A 15,330-nucleotide genomic window follows, 5' to 3' on the forward strand; every position below is an offset into this window, starting at 1 on the left:
TGTGCTAAACTCTTTACTCGTGATCTGAAAATCTTCCCACCACCCTACAAACAGACAGTGTTCGTCCCTCTTGTTGCGGGGCTGGAGGGTTTTACGGGTATGCCACCGCACTTTCGGGTCTCCGGGATCCCCTCCCCCGGTGCCCTCTCGGGCCACCCAAAGCGCCCCCTCCAATCGCCTTCTCCCACCCCTTCACGCCCCACCCCTCCTACGCGGCGGGACCTTGCCCTGGGCTTGGCAATCCCGGAGCTCAAATCTCAGAAGAGCCTGCCAGTCCCCGCCCCTTTCAGGACCCGGAGCTTGGCCGAGGCGGCTGCCGGGGGACCGACGGGCCGACCGCGGGGCGGACAGACGGACGGGCGCTGGGGAACGCGCGATGGCCGCGTCTGCAGAGCCCTGTGTGGGACAGGATGTAAGTGTCCCCCTCCTGCCCCAGTCTCCCCCTCCTGCCCCAGTCTCCTTTTCCGGGCTTGGTAGATCTTTCCGACAGCTCTCTAAGGCGGCGATACTGGGGAGGGGAGAGACCACCAAATTCCCAGCCAAAGGAACAGCAGGGGAGAGCGACCCCTTTAACAGGTCCTGCACCCCACCCCCAGACCCCAGCACCGCTAATGGGGCCTCCAGACTTCCCAGCTGCCAGCGGGCTTTGACCTCTATTTGCATAAAAGCTTCTGGACCCCCCGCCTCTCTGGCTGGCTTTCTCTTTCATCCAGGTTCTTAGCAAAGGACTCTGGGGAGTGACGTTCAGGGGGTGGGAGCGAGAGTCACCAAATCCCAAGATTTCAGGGGCCGATAGGTAAGGCAGGATTAATAACTGATGTTAATTGAGGGCTTACTTTGTGCACAACGTCCTACTATGTGCTTTACTGGTATTAACCCATTTAATGCAACCCTTAGAGGTAGACTCTCTTCATACCACCCCTCTCCTTTTCAGGGAAGGAAACAGGCACAGGGAGGTTGAAAGTCCCAGTGTTGGCCAGCGGGGAAATGGGGAGCAGTCAAGAAAGATAACCCGCACCTCCGCTTTCCACCTGGATGACAATCACCCCAACTATTTACTTTCTGGGCCTCTGCTTCCTTCTGTGCAAAAGCACAATGATAATTGCCTCTGCTTCTTAGGGTTGATGATATTAGCATTAAAGGAGTTGAGAATGTCAAGGTACTCCAAAGGGTGCTTGGTCCATTTTCATGTCAATGTTAGGAGTCCAAAAGATTGCAGCGCCTGGGTGCTCAGTTGGTTAAGCGGCTGCCTTGGGCTCAAATCATGATCCCAGGCCCCTGGGATGGAGCCCCAGATCAGGCTCTCTGCTCAGCGGGGAGCCTGCTTCTCTCTCGCCTCTGCCTGTCGCTCTGCCTGCTTGTGATCTCTCTCTGTGTCAAATACATAAAGAAAATCTTAAAAAAAAAAGGGGGGGGGGAGTCCAAAAGGTTGCCTTGCCCCTAATCAGGTGAGTTTGGGACCCCTGCGTTGTACCATCACAAGGGTGGCCCTGGTGTTCCCTCAGGTCTGGAACGGGACAGAGCCTGAGCCCACTGCTCTCTACCTACTGAACGTGTGCTTCCTGAAAACGGCAGGGGTCTGGGTGCCCCCTATGTACCTGTGGGTCCTTGGCCCCATCTACCTCCTGTACCTCCACCGCCATGGCCAAGGCTACCTCCGGATGTCCCTGCTCTTCAAGGCCAAACTGGTAACTTCTGCCTCTGGGAGCCTGTAAGCAGACAAGTGTTGGGAGGTGGATGGGGGGAGCAGGCTGGAACCAAGCTGAGACCCCCGAAGTGGACATTCCTCCTTTTCAAGGAGCGTACACAGTGTGGGGACAAGAAGGGGACCTAGTCATCAAACAGAGCAATACTCCAGAGGCTACGGAGGAAAACCTCTGAGAAACAAGATCCGCCCTACAAAGATTTCGTGATAATAAAATCCCCATGTCTGCAAACACACCCATCTGGCCCCTTGTGGGTTCCTCGCCCGTTTATGGACACCTGGCATTCCCCCAAACAGTGCGGTGTCTCCTCCTGGGATCCACGGGGTGATTTTAGGAGCGTGCTGGGATGAACTTTTTAAGTTCTTTAAGAGGCATGCATGGATTTTCATGCTTCTCCACTCGCAGTCCTAAAAGCCAGTTCTTAAAATTGTTACATACTTGTTTTCGCGTGCTACGGAAACACTGGCATTCCATGTGCAAGCCTTTCTGCTCATCCGCTCCCTTCTCCAAACTTCTACAAGAATGTCCTTCAAAGTTCATTCATCCCCTTCACGCCTTGTTAATTTTTCTCCCATTGCTGACCTACCAAGTGGTTGCACAGTCTTCCTTAAAGGGCCAGATAGTATCTATTTGAGGCTTTGAGGGTCACATTGTCTCTGCCCCAAGGATTCTGCAGCCGGAAAGCGGCCACAGACAACAGTGAATACATAAAAGTGACTGTGTTTCAAGTAGTAACATTTTATCGATGGTCACTGAAATTTGAATTTCAGATAACTTTCACGTAATTTTTTTGAGTTTTGTTTACTGATGGAAAAATGTCAAAACCAGGGGCGCCTGGGTGGCCCAGTCGCTTAAGCATCTGACTCTTGATCTCAGCTCAGGTCTAGATCTCAGGGTCATGAGTTCAAGCCCTGCGTTGGGCTCCACGCTGGGCACGGAGCCTACTTAAAAAAGGAAAGGAAAGAAGGAAACATGTGGAAACCATTCTTAGCTCACAGGTGATACAAAAACAGGCAGCCTGTCAAACTCAACCTGCTGGTAGTTGTTGGAGCCCTGCTTTGGACTAACTGAGGTGCTTGCCATAGCTTCTCCAAAGCGCCCAGGTCCCGACTTCTCTCTCGCCTGTGTGCACCGTGTCGCTTTCTCTCCTTCAAAAGAGACACCACCGCATCTTAGAGAAGGGTCTAGAGACCTACCAGTCCCAACCGAAAGTTTCTCTGATTTCACTGCAGGGTTCAAAAGGGACTCGCTGGAGGGAGTGGAACTTTTTCACCTGCCGAATGAATGTCGTTTCTGCCACTCTGTCATACTACAGCATCCCTCGTGCAAACCCTTGGCACACCCCCACCCCATCCCTGCATTTTGGGAAATATTTGGCTGGCTCAGACCCCTGTGGCTTATTATTTATAGGACACTGACAGGTCAAGGTCCATTTGCAACATCCCTTAATGCTTTTTCTTAGCATCCTTTACAGTGGCACTGTTAAATCATAACACTGGAACCTGAACAGGTGCCCCATTCAGAGCCACTGTTCAATTGGGCACAGGGTCCCTGTCCAGTTGGCCATCATCACCTTTCTTTTCACCCACCGGCCTTACCTAAGCCTGTTTCCCAGGTGCTTGGGCTCGCCCTCATAATCCTCTGCACCTCCAGCGTGTCTGTGGCTCTTTGGAGAATCCAGCGGGGAACGCCCCAGGCCCCAGAATTCCTCATTCATCCCACCGTGTGGCTCACCACGATGGTAAGGATGACCCAGGCTTGCGGGTCTTGCTTCTGGCAGTGGCTTTTCCCCGCCCTAGTGGAGGGGATGGGGCAGAGTGGGGCTCCCTTTCTCCCTCCCCACCTTCAGGGGCCCATCCCAACTCTCCTGTCCAGAGCTTCGCCATGTTCCTGATCCACACGGAGAGGAAGAAGGGGGTTCGGGCATCTGGGGTGCTGTTTGGATACTGGCTGCTCTGTTTTCTCCTGCCGGCTACCAGTGCCGCCCAGCTGACCTTGCGAGGGGTAAGTGGAGGCCCTGGGAAACCAATAGGGCAGTTTCAAGCCTTGGGTTCCATCTTCCCTCCTCCCCTTTGCACACGTGACTTCTTGTCTACACAGAAACACACACCATAGTTGTTTAAACTCTAGCGATGTACAGATGCCCCGGTCTTCCCAAACATTTTTCACGGACACAGATTCCCACTGCCTGACCCATGCATGTCACAGAGTTTGCTCGCACTGCCCTGACACACACCTGTATGCCCCCCTTCGCATATCATACAACCACAGACCGGGACACCTACACCTGCACACAGCTGTCCCCACACTGGACATCCATTCACACATCCACCCAGCGCCCCCTCCCCCCAATCCCGGGCACAACCACACTGTTGGTTCACAACTGCGGGAGCTTCCCCGGTGAAATCTGCAAGTGACCACAAACACAGAGGGCAAGGAGAGATGAAGGAAGAGGCAGGGCACTCTAGACGGTACAGGGCAGGGTTAGTAAGCACGAGGACTTATGAGGCTTATCCCAGGTGCCGCAAGACAGGTAGATCTCTGCACCCACCTTCCAGAACCTTCAAAGTTTACAGAGGCCTTAATGGGGTTCAGTCACATCTACATCCACATGGTCTCCAGGATGTGTTACTCTCTCAAAGTTGTGTTCTTGGAAAGGCTCCTAGTGCGGGAAGAGTGGGTGGAGTGTACATTCCCAGGAAAGGGGAGGCAGTAAGGAGACTGGATTGCCCCCCTCCTGTGACCTCCTCCAAAACACACCTAGGCACACTCTGTCCGTGTGTGCACATTTCCCCTCGTTCTCCCTTATCTTCACCCATGCTCTCATCCACAGATACAAACTCATTCTGCATACCCACCTGTACTTCTGTTACCTGTCCTGGGAAGATACAAACTCATTCTGCATACCCACCTGTACTTCTGTTACCTGTCCTGGGAAGTCACATTTCCATGTGAAGGGACACCATGCATCATTTTATCTGCAAAGGGAAATGTAGCCTACTTTAAAAAGAGAAAGAAAGAAAAAGACTCCTGCATTGGCACCAGGCAGAGAAAATAAATGCTCAATAAAACCAGTTCCCATCTACTTTTTAAAAAAGACTTTTAGATTTATTTTTGAGAGAGAAAGGGAGCATGAGAAGGGGAAGGAGCAGGGAGGGAGAGAGAGAATCTCAAGCAGACGCCCCACTGAGCACAGAGCCCAATGTGGGTCTTGAGCTCACGACCCTGAGATCATGACCTGAGCCAAAATCAAGAGTCAAACACTCAACCAATTGAGCTACCCAGGCGCCGCAAAACCAGTTCCCTTCTTAAACGGGACTACTAGGCCATGAGGAAGCAGAATGGGAGAGGTAGGGATGGGGACTGCTGTGGAGAAAGGCTTTCCTTGGTGGCACAAGGAGAAAGGAGAACTCACACTCCAGCGGCTGCAGCCAGTTATCACCCGGCTAAGGAGAAACCCCTGTGTACCATTTGTACAACCAGAATGCGTATAAGTCAGGTGTTATCCATCGGGACACTGGGAATGTGGGGGGGCCTGGCTTTCAAACCCTGTGGCTCTGACTCCCCACCAGGGCACTGCTCATCTCAGAAACCCCACTTGACCTTGACCTTGACCTTCTTTTCCCTCACAGGTACCCTGCCTAGCCTGTGCTCTTCACAGACCTCAGGCTGTGGACTTCGGCATGCCGGACTCAGTGGGACCTCTGCTCTCTCTCTCACAGGGCTTCCGGAGTGACCCCTTCTACCACCTGTCAACCTACCTGTGCTTGTTGCTGGTGGCGGCCCAGTTTGTGCTGTCCTGCCTTGTCGATCACCCCCCCTTCTTCCCTGAAGACCCCCAGCAGCCCGTAAGTTGCCGTGCCTCCAACCTGGGGCCTCCCTCGTCCCTGTTCCTGTTGTGGTCTCGGGTTCTCCCCATGGGACAGAAGGGAGGTAGCCTAGAGCACAAGCTTTTAATAACGTTTCATTCAGTCTTTCACTCAGCACAATGTGTATTGTACATCTACTCTATGCCAAGGGTTAGCCAGTTTTTCTGATCAGAGCAAGACAGACAATATTTTAGGCCTTGTGGGCCATATGGTTTCCGTGACAACTATCGGCTCTGCTGTTGCGGTGGGGAGAGTCCAGTATGTCAAAGGAGCGTGGCTGTTCTGATAAAACTTTATTTGCAGAGACAGACAGTGTGCCGGGATCTGGGCTGGGGGCTGCAGCTGGCCAGTCCCTGCTCTGTGCCCCAGATAGGGGCTGAGGACTGAGAGTGAACAAGCAGATGTAGTCCCCGTCCTCAGGCAGTTAAAAGCCAGGTCAAGGAATCAGACATTCACCACGTAATTCTACAAACATGTGTGAAATTATGACTGGAGGAAGAACCCTACAGGAGGAATTCTTGGCACTGGGGAGCCCTGAGCTAGCCTGTGAAATCAGGAAAGAATTCTCTGAGGAAGAGATCACCTCAATAACCTAAAAAAAAAAAAAAATGCTGAGCTACATGAGTAATCAAGTGAAAACTAGGGTAGAGCTTCTTTGCTCCATGAGAATGGAAGCAAAAAATAAAAAATTGATAATAAGCCATGATAGCAAACATATGGTGAAATAGGCAGTCTTGTGCCCTATCGGTGAAGAGTATAGATGCATGAGAATTTTCTGGAGCAGCTGGCGAGATCTCAGGACCAATCCCTCTGCACCTTCTCGCTGTATGCCCCGAGGCATATTGTCGAGGATATTGGTGTCTCCGTCATGCACGCTCCTGCCTTGAGAACTTCTTGGTCTCAGTATTGATAGCTATTAGTTCTTGTAGATGCTGTCAGACTTGTGGCATAGTCCCTTTTCACCTTGCCTGCTAGGAACCTCCAAGCACACTGCGTCCACCTCTGACAGATAGGCAGGGCATGTCACTGAGCAATTGGTACCAAGATCACAGTCCATTCATCCTGTCTTCCTGACCTTGGTTCCCTTGCCTTACGACCACCATGGAACGTGAGATCGAGTCCTCCCTCCACCCCATCTCTTGTCTTTACAGAATCCATGTCCAGAGGCTGAAGCTTCCTTCCCCTCCAGGGTCACGTTCTGGTGGGTTTCTGGGTAAGTACAGTAGCAGGAAAGGGACCTGCATTTGCTGTCCTTATTTGTCATCCCAGCTCTCCCCAGAGACACTTCCTCCCAAGCCTAAGGAGGCCAGCCAGCCTCTCTTCCTCCCAGCCTCAGTGCTTCTCTGTCAGATTTCAACATGCCCAATACCACATCCCATTCCCATTCCCCCACTGGGGTGAGGTCTGGGTTTGAGTCCTGGCTTTCGCTCTGAGCCAGCCCATATGGCAAACAATCAGAGTCTCAGTTTGCCCCTCTGTAAAAGGGGAACAACTCTACCCTCATTACATGTAAATTGCTTTCTGCTGGTACATAGCAGGTGCTCAACAAAATCATATCAATTACTCAGCTTCATGCCTTCCACCAACATCTAAGAAGCGCCTACTCTGTGTGAAACACCTACTATGTGTGAAGCTGAAGAGGTAAAAGACCCCATCTTTACTCCCCAGAGGCTCCGAGGCTGGTGGAGAAGACAGATGTTTCTCCAGGGCCAGTGTACCAGGCTCTGAGGGTGTGCCCACCTGCTGGGTCCCCTCTTGGCCACACTGCAGTCAGATCTTGGTAGCACCTAGATTTGAATCCTAGCCCCACCACTTCCTGGCTGTGTGACCCTGGGCAAGCTACTTAACCACTCTGTGTCCCAGTCCCTGTGCCTGTAAAACAAGGATAATAATGGCATCTACCTTGGAGGGTTTTCGGATTAAGAGAAATAAATCTTGTGAGGCACTTAGCATAGCGTCTAGTCCTTAACGAGTATTGTACAAAGTGGCTGGTAAATACACAAAGAATTAGGATGCTGTAGGGGGTGAGGAATGGGTGGAAAGTGCATCCAGGTTTGCTAACCAGCTCTAGAGAAGACCTAGCCCTCTGTCTCCCAAACATGGCATTTATGGACCATTCTTCAAGCTTTTTGCCTTACTGGAGTAGTATTTTCCTCTCTTAAAGTCTTTTTTCTTGAAATCAACTCACTTTTTCGACTTTCATAATCTTTTTTAAAAGGAAACTTTCTATCACTGCAAGTTGGAAAAAATCTCCTGAATCGCTTGCCATGTAGATCTCCTTCCCAAAAAATGCCAGTGAAAACCAAGCCATGTTAATAACTTCTAGGTCAGCACTAGATTGCCTGAGTTTGCCCTGGGTTCAATAAAAAAAAAGGAACTCCGGGCGGGGGGAGGGGGCGGCGCCTGGGTGGCTCAGTCGGTTAAGTGTCCGACTCTTGATTTCAGCTCAGGTCATGATCTCAGGGTTGTGAGATCGAGCCTTCCATTGGGCTCTATGCTGGGCGTGGATCCTGCTTAAGATTCTCTCTCCTCCCTCTGCCCTGCACCTCTCTAAAAAAAGAAAGAAAGAAAGAAAAAGGAATTTGGAAAGTCTCAGACGGGGAGCTGAGGACCAGCCCCAAACAAGACCTTCGCCTTGGTATTATGGCAGAAAGATCACAGACACCTGAGAAGTAAGCAACACTCCTTCTAGAGAAGTCTATAATAATTAATTTCTTGTGTATGTGTGTTGGTTCGCAAACTGGCCCCCTCACCTGGAGGGCAAGGAGAGACTAAAGAAAGAGGCAAGCCATTCCTACTGGCAGGCGGCAGCTTTAATAAGCAAGGGAACTTACCAGGCTTGGCCCCGGGCGGCCACAGGACGAGTGGATCTCCGCACCTGCAGGCCAGAATCTTAGTTCATGTGGAGGGTTCACTGCGATTCAGTCACATGTACCGTCCAGACAGTCTCGACAACATAGTGCTCTCTCAAGGCTGCATCCTTGCAACGACAGAGTGGGCACAACATACATTCTAAGGACAGGGGAGGGGTAAGGAGGCTCCGATTGCCCAGGTTCAGCTTATGGGAGAACCAGAGGACACGTCCTCTCCGTGCCCTCCTCCAACAATGTGCCACCTACAATCATCTCATGTACTAGTCTTAAGTGCTGGGAAACGCTCTCATTTTCAAGTGAGAAAACTGAGGTCTGCTAATGGGAAGTGACTTGCCCAAGGTCACAGAGCTGGTGAGTGGCTTCATTTGGCAAATCTTTTGCCCTGTGTTGGTCGGTGAGGATATAGAGGAGGAGAATAAAGGTAAATACACCTTGTCCCCTTGGAGCTTACTGACCAGTGGAGGAGAAAGACACTCAGTAAATGATCAGACCAACAAAGTAAATCATAATTGCAGCCAGCATTATAAAGAAGAGCTCAGGAAAGGTGTGTATCATGGGGAAAGCTAGGGTAAAGTTCGGGTGTCCAACTCTGGGCTTCTGACCCCTGGGGAGGTTTATTTCCCTTGCCACGCAGGTCGCTCCTTGGTTAAGACACTTGATCTCTCTGAGCCTCTATTTTTTTTCCCTCATCTGTAAAATGGGTCAGTAGTCATCACGTGAGATTTAATGAGATGATTTTTGTAAACTGGAAAGTGCCCACAAATGTTAGGTGTGGTTCAGCTAATTGCTTTCGTTTTCCTGAGGGGCTAGCAGAGGCACAGAGGGGTAAGGTGACTTACTCAGGGTCACACAGCTACCATGTCAGGACCCTGACAGGGGAGTGGCAATGGGAGCTTGCTCTGGTGACCTTCTTTCACAGGCTGGTCTGGAGGGGTTACAGGAGGACACTGGGGCTGGAAGACCTCTGGTCACTTAGCCGAGAAAACTCCTCAGAAGAACTTGTTTCCCAGCTCGAAAGGGAATGGACAAGGAACTGCAGTGCAGCCCAGTGGTGAGTGGATGAAAAATGAGAGTGTGGCCCATACCTGGTCAACAAAGTTAATCATTCGGTCCCAAATACAACCCTGGATCCCACTCTGGGCTCCACCGCCATAGTTCCCTGCCTGCCAGTGATCTCACTAAGCATTGACTGACCAGGGTCAAGGGATGTTTCCTCCCAGAGGGCTGTGAAGGCTCCCTAAGGCCACATTGGGTCCTCCTTGGGGCCCCCAGAAGGAAGCTTAAATGGGGGGGGGTGGCAGGCAGGAATCAGGCAGGGGCAGGGAGTGGGGGAGTGGAGGGCTGGGTGGTGGTCCATAAGGCGCACACATCTACTTACTACTTAACCTGAGGGATTGGTTTCCTGGTCCTCGGTTTTCTTATCTGTTCAGTGGGCATCCCATTAGGTTCTGGCTCATTGCCCATGGGGGAGGGGAAAAAAAGATTTTGGAAAAGAATTTAGTGAATACCTCAAAAGTGGTAAAAGCTCAAAGAGTATCCATTATCCAGAGGATTTCAAGCTCTTTCTAGTCCTGTCCACTCTGCCTCCCTCCTGCCATCTGTGGCATCTCTAGAAACTTCTGTGGTCCCCTCTGACTCTGAGGAACCCAGTCTGAGAGTCTCTGACCTATGGAAAAGAGCAGTCAAATAGGATTCATTAAACATGGATTAAATGAAGTCTTGCCTTTGTGTACTTGATGACCTAGGACAAATGACCTGACTTTGGTGTTTCAGGGGACAGACAAAAGTGACTTAGCTCTGTAGGAAGAGTTATGGGGTTCTCTTGTGTACTCTAGGATTTGGGGCAGTAGTTGTAGATAGCTGAATCCTCCAAATTAGGGAAAGGGAGAGAGAGACTGTCTACTGGCTCACATAGCTGAGAAGGTAGTCTGGCCTCAGGTGTGGCTGGATCCAGGGACTTGCATAATGTCCAAATTCTTTCTCTCCATTTTTCCATTTCTCAGCTCAGCTGTTGTCTGTGCCTCTGCCTGTCTCTATCCTGCTGGTGTAGTAACTCCCACAAAATGAGTGTCTCTCTGAGCACCCATGTAGAAGATGCTAAGCAAGGCCTCTGATTGGCTGGCTTGAGTTATGTGCCAAATAGGGACCAATCCCATAGTGAGAGGGCGGGCCCCCCCATACTTGGTGGTCCCTTCAGAGCTGCAGTAGGGTGAGTGTGATTCCACAAAAGGGGTAAATAATATGAGCAAATCAAAACAGCAACTCATTCTCCAGGCCTACCTTGGTGTCCTGCTCCTCCATTCGTGCAAGATTTTAAGTGGCAGAATTCATTCGAAAGGGCGCTAGAGGTCTTGCCCACTCTCTCCCATGCCTCCCCCGGGGCATGAGAACTTGGGATAGAAACATTTTTTTTTTAATTTTTTAATTTTTTAATTTTTTTATAAACATATAATGTAGGGATAGAAACATTCTTTACAACAGTTGAAGAATCCACAGCAACTGACAGAAAGACAGGAAGGCCTGGCCGACTGAGATCCAACTCAGTTATTTTCGGCACAGATTACACATGGAGAGAACTTTGGTTCTTTTTCTAAAGTATTTTGCAGTTCTGGGGGGAAGGGAGAGGAGGTCATCCTGGAGGTCAGGGACCCGCCACTTGCCGACCAGATGGGTTTCACAAGGATATGTTCGGTCCACGTGGTGTTTACTGTTGTTATTCGGGGATTTTTGCTTCCTTTTTTTTTTTTTAAAGTTGCCGACATTTAAAACATTGGAGACTTCATGTAAGAAATCTGGAATTCTGGTCTCTTTTAAAGTAGACTGGCAGGGGACGCCTGGGTGGCTCAGTCGGTTAAGTGTCCGACTCTTGATTTTGGCTCAGGTCATGATCTCAGGGTTGTGAGATCAAGCCCTGTGTTGGGCTCTGTGTTCAGTGGGGAGTCTGCTCAAGATCCTCTCTCTTCCTTGCCCCCTGACCCTCCCCCCTTGCACTCACTCTAAAATAGGTAAATACATTTTTTTTTAAATGAGAAAGTAAAGGAGACTGGCATTGCCAGGTCACATCCCATCATGGCAACAGGGGAGTGGATCTTGGTAGCAGCTGTCCCAGTGGACAGGGGACATGTCTTTGCTTTGCCACAGTCCGCACCCCTCCCTTTTGTTTCCCCGACTGGGACCCTGGCTGCTTACTCACACCCCCTCTCTCTCCCTGTGGTCATGTACAAATCCTACACTAAATGGCCTTCAGTCCAGAGACCACAGACCAGACGCCATTCTAGAGACTTCCCTGATGGAACGTGAGTCCCACTGGGAAGGAGGAACCCAACTACAGAGCCTGCCAGTTGAACACAGAGATTCAGAATTCTGGGGTGAGCAGCCAGAGCAGAATGGGGTGAAACATGCTGCTGGAAAGAGGCCTTCACAGTCCTCTCCTGGCCTACCCCATTTGACAGATGGAAACACTGAGGCTCAGAGGGGAGGGGGACCAAGCGGGCATTTGAATCTTGGGCTCTTGGCTCCCAAGCAGGTTCTGTCCACCAGACCAGGTTGCCTGCCTGCCTTCCTTCCACACACCTTTCCAGCTTTATGCACCAGGCACCCTTATCAGGCCCTTGGCTCCCGTCACACATCTGTTTTTTCCCATTCATTTGGCAATTATTTATTGAGCACCTACTGCATTCAGGAGCCAAACGAGGGTAAAATACAAGCAAAGTCTACACTCCTGGAATTCTAACAAGACAAATTCATAAAGATGAGTGTAGGAGGGGGTGGGCGTGGCTTTGAAGGCAGTGAATTAAACGATGGGCTGTTGGGGAGGGCTGGCCAGGTGACAAGAAGGTGACATCTTTTTGGCATTCGAGACCCAAATGCCAAAATGTTTGTGAACAGCAGGCCATGCCCAGCTCAGTGACAGACCCTTCAGAGACACCAAACCAAACAAGAAGCTGGGCCATGGGTCAAGGGGGGGGCAAGGCCTTGGCTTGGTGAAGGTCTGGCCACCAGCACTCACCAAGATCAGTTTTTTTTTTTCTTCTTTCTAAAAATGTTTGTGAGTGAGGTTCACAAACAGGTGCTCTGTGCATCACGAATTGAGATCTGGGCTCAAATCCCTGCTTGGTCCTCACTGTGTGACCTCAAGCCACTGCCACCAGCTCTTAGAACCTCCGCGTCCTAGGTCCAATAGGGAGCCCATGACAGCCACCAGGCAGGGAGGTCAAGAAAAATCAATAAGCTGTTGCAGGAAAAGGGCTGATCCCAGGGCCTGGCCCTGGGCCCCAGCTCTGTAAACACACAGTGAAATTACTGCTAACTCCAGAGTTTGACAGAGCTGGAAGGAGCGCAGAGAGTGAGACCAACCCTATGCTTTCACGCACGAGGACACAGACCCAAAGACGGCAGGCCATACAGACCCAAGGCCACACAGCTCCTGGGCTCTCAGCAGCTGAGGACCTTCCCGGCTGCCTCTCCCACCCGCCCCCTCCTCCGCCCTTCCCCTAGCTTCCACCTGCATTTCATCTAGACTGAGAGTGCCAGGGCCACAGACATCAGCTGTGATTCTGAACTGGTTCTAGACCAGCTCCAAACCACTCTGGGCTAGCCAGATGTGGGGGGGAAAGGGGGAGCTGCATCCGTGGCTTGCCAAATGCCTGGGCTCTGAAGGGACAGAGTTGGGATCAAGTCCCAGCGCTTCAACTTCCCCACTGTGGGCCCTTAGACAAGTTCCTTCTAAACCTTCATCTGCTCCTCTGTGAAATGGGCATAACACCTTGCCTGCCAGCTTCTTTGGAGAACTAAGGCGTGCCTGGCACACAGGAGGGCTCAGTGCATGTGCATTCCCAGCAACCACCATCATGCCTTGGGGTTGCCCGCCTCCCTGGCCCCTCCCCTGCCCAGTTGTCTCATAAAGGGGCCCTCTGGGGTACAGAGAATAACAGGTGAGGGAACACGGCTGAATCCATGCCCACTCATCCCCTTTGCCAGAAAAACAGCCCTGTAATGCCTGGTCTTGCTGGACACACAGATGCCACCTCTGGGAATATTTAAAATACCACTGATGTGGAGTCTGGTGGGGGGCCAGCTTCCTGCTTCCCAGACGGCTGTATCCGGGCTCTGTCCTTGGTGGAAGGAAGAAGATGCTGTCTGGGGCCCATTTTATCAGGGCACTAATCCCATCCATGAGGGCCCCACCCTTGTGACCTCATCACCTCCCCAAAGCACCCCCTCCCCAGAACACTGGGGGTTAGGTTTCCACAGATGAGTTTGGGGAGACGCAAATATTCAATCTATTGAAATGACCCGGAGCCCATTTCTCCTATCCCTGAAGGCGCACCATGGTGAGAGCAGCTAGAAAGAAAGGGAGCCGAGGGGTAGAGACCCCAGAGACGGAGCCCTTGCTGGAGCAAGAAGGGGGCCGGAGGGGCCCATTGCTGAGGGCCATCTGGCAGATGTCCCGTTCCACCTTCCTCCTGGCGACCTTTGCCATTGTCATCTCTGATGTCTTCAGGTTCGCTGTCCCCAAGCTCCTCAGGTGGGTCCAGGCCTTTGGGGCCTTGTTGATGGTGGCCCCTTCCTTGGTGCCGTCTTTCCACAGCTGGGGGGTGGGGGTGGGGTAGCAGCTCTTCTTCGGCCTCTGCCTAGTCCTCCAGAGCTCAGGGCCCTGGAGGGTGGGTGACTGGAAAGGACACTGAGGAAGGGGAAAAAAAATAAATGAGAAAGTGGCATTTTCTCAGAGAGAAAATGAATGAATGCTAACCTGACTGTATCGGTTAGCTTTTGCTGTATAACAAAAGAGTCCCAAAGCGAGGGGTTAACAACCACTTCTTGGGTTCACGGTAACGTGGGTTAGCAATTTGGGCTGGGCTCCGCTGGGCTGGTCTTCATTCCTCTGTTGGGTTCACTCATGGGCCTGTGTGGTCGGCTGGGAGGCTAGTGGGGACTGGCTGGTCTCAGAGGGTCTCAGCAGGGACAGCTTGTCTCTGCTCCACGTCATCTTTCATACCCCACATTGTCTGCTCCAGCTGTTCTCATGGCCCCTTAGTAGAGTTCGAAGACACAGAGTGAAAGTTGCATTTTCTCTTGACGCCCCAGGCTTGGAGCTGACACGGTCTCACCTTCACTGGGTTTTCTGGGTCAAGGCTGGTTGCATGACCAGCCCAGATTCAGGGAATGGTATATTTGTTTGCTGCGGCCACCGTAACAAAGGATTACGGGCTCGAAGCCTGAGAAAACATTCATTTATCTTCTCAGAGTTCTAGAGGCTGGAAGTCCAAGATCAAGACTGATTTTATCCGAGGACTTTCTCTCCATTTGCTGGGTCCTTAAACGGGTTTTTTCTTCGTGCGTGCCTGCCCGTTGTATCTCCTTATGTGTGCTAATTTGATCTTAGAACGACAGGAGTTAGATTGGACTACGGTCCAACCCTAACGGCCTTGTTTTAACTAAATCACCACCTGAAAGGCCCAAGCTCCAAATACAGGTACATTCTAAAATGCCAGGGATTAGTACTAGCATAGGTATTTTGTAGAGACACAGCTGAGCCCATGACAGGTGGAGGTAAAAACTCACCTCTTGGGGCGCCTGGATGGCTCAGTGGGTTAAAACCTCTGCCTTCGGCTCAGGTTATGATCTCAGGGTCCTGGGATCGAGCCCTGGATCAGGCTCTCTGCTCAGCGGGGTGGGGGAGCCTGCTTCCTGCTTCCCTTCCTCTCTCTCTGTCTGCCTCTCTGCCTACTTGTGATCTCTGTCAAATAAAAAAATAAATAAATAAAAGCTTTTTAAAAAAAAAAAAACAGCTCACCTCTTAGTCAAAGGAATAGCAGTCACCTTGGAAGTGAGTGCCTGTGGATGGTGGGAAGAGTCATTGCAGCCGTTTTGGCAAAAATA

General features: G+C 51.2%; 1 protein-coding gene across 1 annotated transcript in view; it reads left to right on the top strand.

Annotated features, from left to right (window-relative positions):
* Positions 1-260: 260 nt before the first annotated feature.
* The window catches only part of ABCC6 (ATP binding cassette subfamily C member 6), a 45,470-nt gene continuing 30,400 nt past the window's right edge, over positions 261-15,330 (top strand). Inside the window, exons 1-8 of the mRNA XM_032836226.1 lie at positions 261-412; positions 1,506-1,688; positions 3,322-3,447; positions 3,582-3,710; positions 5,429-5,554; positions 6,727-6,788; positions 9,368-9,499; positions 13,772-13,975. Of these exons, the coding sequence (XP_032692117.1) occupies positions 377-412; positions 1,506-1,688; positions 3,322-3,447; positions 3,582-3,710; positions 5,429-5,554; positions 6,727-6,788; positions 9,368-9,499; positions 13,772-13,975 (998 nt within the window). The 5' untranslated portion in view covers positions 261-376. The remainder of the gene's footprint in view (positions 413-1,505; positions 1,689-3,321; positions 3,448-3,581; positions 3,711-5,428; positions 5,555-6,726; positions 6,789-9,367; positions 9,500-13,771; positions 13,976-15,330) is intronic.

This window comes from Lontra canadensis, unplaced genomic scaffold (assembly GCF_010015895.1).
Source record: "Lontra canadensis isolate GAN:19392208 unplaced genomic scaffold, GSC_riverotter_1.0 scaffold91, whole genome shotgun sequence".
In the NCBI taxonomy this organism is placed as follows: Eukaryota; Metazoa; Chordata; class Mammalia; order Carnivora; family Mustelidae; genus Lontra; species Lontra canadensis.